Below are 6,000 nucleotides of genomic sequence, written 5' to 3'. Positions count from 1 at the left end.
TGGACTATGTGGGTGTAGTGTGCTTGGAGAAGTAGCTCAAATGTTCTCACTCTCCAGGCACAATTATTGCTGTTTTCTTACTGCGCACTTTGTACAGCATTCATCACACAGAACTGTGATTATTTGTCTCTCATTTTTTCAAGTCTCATTTTTTTCCCCTGTAGCACCCAACGCAGGGCCCTGAACATTGTAGGTGCTAGTAAAGACTATTTGAATGAAGGTATGTATTTTTAATAGACATGTCGTTTAATATATTTTTCCAAAGAAGATTCTGTATTATCCTTTCCAGCAAGCCCCTAGAAGCAAGCATTATACTAATATCCAGATCTCAACCACACTCTAGTCTAGAAGCAGGTAACTTTGGGGGGAGCAAGGCTGGGGCTCAAGTTACCCCTCGTAGAACCTTTGCTGAGGTAAGGTCTGGAGGTTACTTCCCGCCAAGCCCTCCTCCCATCCGCCCCACCCGCGCACCTCCGGGCGTGGCCGAGAGCGGTGCCTTTAAGAAGGGGGCGGAGCCCAAGTGAAAAGACAAAGCCCCTGGCCGCGCGCTCCCCCTCCCCCCTCCGGCGCACCACACGGACAGTGGTGCCCGGATGTCGGTGTCGCCTTCGGTGACAGATGGCGTAGTGTCTGTGTATGTTAGAGGGCTTCCCTGGCCTGACCTCTTTGAATTCTCGGCCTTTCGGTCCCCCGCTGTCCCCCACTTTCAACTCCGCCGCTGGAGGCCCGCTCCTGTCACTGGCGCTTACATAACGTGACCTTTCACCTCTTCATACTGCCCTCTAGTGCGCTGCAACCCAACTAGGCGGCCCGGGAAGGGGGAGGGACCCAATCGCAGAGCGGCAGCTCCTGTGAGCCAATAAACGCTGGGTGCTGACCAGCTCTCCGCCTATTGGAGCATTCGCCACCGGCGCCACAGGGGAGCATGTTAGTGTGTGCGCTGGCCGGACCGGGGGGAGGAGGGGAATCTCCCGCCATTTTTCAATAATTTCCTCCGGTGCAGCTGAGGACGAGTCGTGACTGCCGAACGCGGGGACCCGTAGCGAAGGTTGGCCGGAGGCTTCGGGGCGGCGCGGCATTGTGCGTGGGAGTTCTGTGCCCTTGCGTCCCTCTCCATGGCCCTAGCGCGGCGGCGCCAGCAGTGAAGGAGCCGAGTTCGCGCCGCCCTCTCACCCCTCCCCTCCCCCACCCCACCCCCGGGAGCCAGGCGCTCGCTCCGGGCCGCGGGGCCTAGTGTTACGCCGCGGGCGCGCTGAGGAGCAGCCGCCTTCCCCGCCGCTGCCGCCGCCGCGATGGCGCCGCTCCTGGGCCGCAAGCCCTTCCCGCTGGTGAAGCCGCTTCCCGGCGAGGAGCCGCTCTTCACCATCGCGCACACTCAGGAGGCCTTCCGCACCCGGGAGTATCCTTTTCCAGTCGCGCCGGCCAGGCCGCTCGCGGGGTGGGGTGGGGCGGGGTGGGCCGCGCAGCCCCGCGCCGGTGGCAGCTGTCAGCGCGCCCAGCGCTGGCGGGCCAGCACCCAGAGCTCGAGCCCCAGGCCCGCCGTTCCGGGGGGGTGGGCGGGCGGGCCGGCCCGGCTCAGGCCGCCCCGGAGCCCTGCGCCCTCCATCCTTTCCTCTGACCCGCACTTTGTCACCGGGCCTCGCTGTAGATGAACGACCCTCTATCCCGCCCCCCCCCACCCCCGCCCCAGGAGGTTGGCTTTAGGCCGTAAGTACCGAGGGTTGAGCGGGGTTTCCTTTGCTGCTGCTTTTTTCTTTATAAATTAAGCCTTCCACTTAAGTTTTGGAAATTGTACTTGAGCGGCCTCGTGATCTGGGTTGTACAAGTCGCGACTGCGTCTTCCCGGATCTCTGCGGGGACATTTGTGTTTTGCTTCTCCCGAGTGGACTTTAGGCTGGTGATGGATGAACTGACAGGATTGTGAGGCACAAAACCAAGAATGAATGTCCAGACTTAGAGAAGAGGCAGTAAAAAAGTTACCTTGGAGGAGCGGATGCCTTCCTTCCCTGGGCATGCACAGATTTGGAATTTTGACGATGTATAGGAGATCAGTATTTGTCTTTTAACAACGTTTCAAAAAGACACGCTTAAAGTTTTTATGTTGTATTTTAGAAACACGAGGCTGATGTTTTAAATGAGGAGCACCCTTTCTTCTGATCATTGCTTAAGGTTTCTTGCACAAGCTTATTAGTCTTTTAGTTGAAAGTTGTACGACTCTTATTTACTTTTTTTATGGATGCCAGATGCGTCCGTTTTGAAGCTTAAGTGTAAAAAAGTTTTCTGAATCAAGCTTTCTTTAGTGTACAGAAAGCTTCAAGAGTGAAGGGTAATGTATTCTTTAGTTTTATCACCCCTTTCCCTTTGGAAGGACTTGATTTCTTAGTAGTTTCAGTTTGCTTGCTTCAGTATGGAAGGAAATGCCGGTGTGAGCTATATCATTTGATTTCATTTTTCTTTGATCCTCCCTTTAATGTAATGCTTTATGGGATAACCTCATTCTTGTTTGAGTGCAGTTTGTGGATGTTAGGTGTTTACATACAAAGGGATTTGACAAGTGAGTCCATGCTGTAGGAGGGCTTTTGAAGAAATGCAGCTAGAGCATCTCAGAGCTGAAATGGATCTTGGAGATGGTGGGGTTCTCCTGCCTGGGTATGCCTAGCGGGCCCACACAGTTGAGGTTGGCTTGCTAAAGGTCACACACTCCGTAAATGATGAGAATCAGGAGTAGAATTCAGTGCTCCTCGTACCTCATCCCTGAAAGTAAATCAAGAGAGGAACATGGAATGCTATTCTTTCACTTTTAATAATGTTAGTCCATTGTTTGTGTCAGTTTGTGGTATGATAAGGTGCATTTAAGGGAGGGGTCGGAGTGGTAATCTGGTTCTTTTTCATGTCCTGTTAGGACTTTTGGATTGTTTTGGAGAAGTGCTCTAGCTCTACCAAATACTTTATTCTAAAAGTGCCCAATTTTTTTTTTTTTTAAATAACATTCCAAAACATCGGTGAAGTAAAAAATTACTTTTGGGAATCTGCCATATCCTTTTCAGATGTCATCTTTTGAGCAGTTGATGGTTATTCACACTAATATTACTGGTTGTTGATTTTTCAGGTCTGGTTCTAGTGGAGCATCAGAAACTGCGATAGGGAGGAGACAAATTCTAAGTCTGTACTAGGTACTGAGCTCTGTAAAAAATGGCTGTAGATAGAACTGGCAGCCCCGGCCTTTTCATATCATTTACTGAAATCGCTGAAATACAGTGATACATATGAGGAGTTTTTTTTAATGATGACAGTTGAAAACTGATATGTGGAACTTTTTAACTGTTATGTATTTAATAAAAATTCTTCATCTTTAAAATTTCCCATATGAGTATTTAGAACCCTTTTAACAAAGGAGTTCTTAAATTGTGTTATATATTGGGGGAAAATTGCTCCCTTGGTAATTTCTACAAGTGGAAGCACTTTGAGGATGGTTTTTAAACAATTGTACTGTGTGGTTGGCAGGTTGGCATATTTCTTTATTAGGCTATTAGTGATTTCATAGAGGAGAACAAGTATGTGGTTGGGTAACTGCTGCAGTTGAAGTATTGTTATTTCCAATTCTTAATTTATAGTTATAATTATGTTTTAATAGGACTTCATACTTTAATTTTCTCCTAATACCTACCTTTTGGTTGCATGTATATTCTATGGCAAATTTGTATGGTGTTTTATTGACCTAAAGCTGTGAGCATTGTGTTCTTGAAGGTATTATTGTACATCTTCATTAAACTTACAGTGGTTGTGAATGATGCACACGTTTAATGACTGGGTTATATGTTGATGTTTATTGTACTGTAGCATTAAATCTATGGTACATTGCTTCCTAGGATAGTACTACTGCTGGCAAGACAGTAGATCTTGGTTTGAAAAATTAACTTTATTGGAATCACTTCTTGATGTGATTATTTGACAATAGAATTCTACACTGACTGTGTTTAAGTCAAGATAGATTTTAAGGAGGAACTGAACCTACAAGTGGCCTGCTGTAGATTAAATTTTTTTTTGTATTGCTTTATCCTAGTTTCTAAAGCCTAGAAACAGTTCATAACCTTAGTAGCATCAATATGAGAACTTTTAGATGGTGTAATAAGGAGGGGGTATTAGAATATACAGTTATTCTGGCTCTAGGCAAGAATAACTTGATTTGCCTAGAGTGTTTTAAGAGCTGGGGTTAAGTTGTAGTTGCAAGACAGGATTTTATTGGGCAGTTGGAATACTGAGCTCTTATGTCGATTTTTATAATTTAATTTCTTTAAAGTAACAAGTTATTATCAGATTAGAGTTATTTTTAACTTAATGACAGACTGGTCCAAAGAGAGAAAATAGGATAAAAAGCAGACCTTGAGTTGGTGCTTTGTCTTCTCACTTAGAACTCTCAGCGTTATAGTTATGCTTATTTAACCTCCATACTTTTATGGGCCACTTCCTTTCAGGCTATCAGGTACTTTATTGAAAGAAACAATACTTACAAGGCTAAAGAGAACAAAGAAGGGCAGCATATGGTGGTAAGGAAGTAGTTCTTGAACTCTTGAAAAAGTAGATGCATAATGAGATAGTCTAGGATTTGAACTTATCATTTATAGCTTACACAACCTTTGGAGAATTGCTTTGACATTTTGTCTGCAATTATAAGTGCAGCAGTCGCTGGAACATAAAAACCACAATTGGCATTTGCTTTGAGCGGTTATTTGAGAGTGAGTGACTTATTTTGGTAACCTAAAATCTGAAATAGGATTTAGAGCCAGCTGACTCAACATCCTTCTTTTTGTAAAAAATTAATTTATTATTATTTTGGGGGGGCTCTGTTCGATCTTCGTTGTGGTGCGTGGGCTTCTCATCACGGTGGTTTCTGTTGTTGTGGAGCATGGACTCTAGGTGTGTGGGCTTCAGTAGTTGCAGGCCGCGGGCTCAGGAGTTGTGGCGCATGGGCTTAGTTGCTCCATGGCCTGTGGATCTTCCCAGCCCAGGGCTCGGTCCCATGTCCCCTGCATTAGCAGGCGGATTCTTAACCACTGCGCCACCAGGGAAGTCCCTGAATATCCTTCTCATGGGCTTTTTTTTTCTCCTTTCATTTATTTTTTCTTTAACTTTTCTCTTAGCATAAATCAAAGTAATAACCAGAACAGAGTTACATAAACTTAAAACTACCTAATGTTAGGGGTGGTTGTAGAAATTTCAGTTTTAGACTTTTGAAATTAATCTAATTTGAATGACTAGTCAGTTAAAAATTGTGCTGTCAGAGGACATTCATTCCTAGACGTAATCGTTAGGTTTATAGTGCTATCCAACAGAAATGTGATGTGAGCCACATGTAATTAAAATTTTTCTAGGGCCACATTTGAAAAAAAGAAAACAGGTGAAAAAAAAGGAAACGCACATTTTTCTTATTCCAAGTTTCAGGCTGAAGGAGCAGTCCCTGTCTGCAGCGACCTTTTCTAGTGGCAGAAAGGTCAGGAGGAAACCATGACAGCTTTTTAAGCTTCTTCCTGGAAGTGGTGTCTGTCACATCTATTGGTCAAAGCAAGTTATGTGGCAGGGCCCAGCCTTTGTGGGGAGGGGATGTGCTTTCCTCTTCCCAGGAGGCATTGCAAGCCACATGGCAGTGGGTGGAGGTGTAGAATCCTCTTAGGGAAGAGAGGTGGATATTTGGAAAAAATAGTACAGTCTGCCACATTTTAGGGTTAAGGGAATGTTTCCTGGGGAAGGTTGCTTTTAAGTTGAGATCCAAAGGATGGTTAGAATTTAGTTTATTTTGCCAGTTATAGCTCAGTGAGCTGTTTTTGTTTGTTTTGGCTGCACTCGGCAGCTTGTGGAATCTTAGTTCCCTGACCAGGGCTCTAACCTGGGCCCCTGGCAGTGAGAGCGCTGAGTCCTAACCACTGGACCACCAGGGAATTCCCGATTTTGAAAACCTGAAAGAAGTTTCATATGGCTGGAGTGAAGAAGTGGGGATGGAGA

At 45.7% G+C, this 6,000-nt stretch overlaps 1 protein-coding gene across 2 annotated transcripts in view; it reads left to right on the top strand.

The window, feature by feature from the left end:
• Positions 1 to 923: 923 nt before the first annotated feature.
• Positions 924 to 6,000, top strand: part of BAZ1B (bromodomain adjacent to zinc finger domain 1B) — a 64,643-nt gene continuing 59,566 nt past the window's right edge. The window contains exon 1 of one of the 2 annotated variants that reach the window (XM_033841392.2): positions 924 to 1,399. In XM_033841392.2, coding sequence (XP_033697283.1) covers positions 1,293 to 1,399 — 107 coding nt within the window. In that variant the 5' untranslated portion in view covers positions 924 to 1,292. The remainder of the gene's footprint in view (positions 1,400 to 6,000) is intronic. The other variant, XM_033841391.2, reaches the window with a different exon arrangement.

Source organism: Tursiops truncatus, chromosome 15 (genome assembly GCF_011762595.2).
Source record: "Tursiops truncatus isolate mTurTru1 chromosome 15, mTurTru1.mat.Y, whole genome shotgun sequence".
Lineage (NCBI taxonomy): Eukaryota > Metazoa > Chordata > Mammalia > Artiodactyla > Delphinidae > Tursiops > Tursiops truncatus.
The sequence above is the reverse complement of the archived record's forward strand: the minus strand, read 5'-3'. Positions and strand labels throughout refer to the sequence as shown.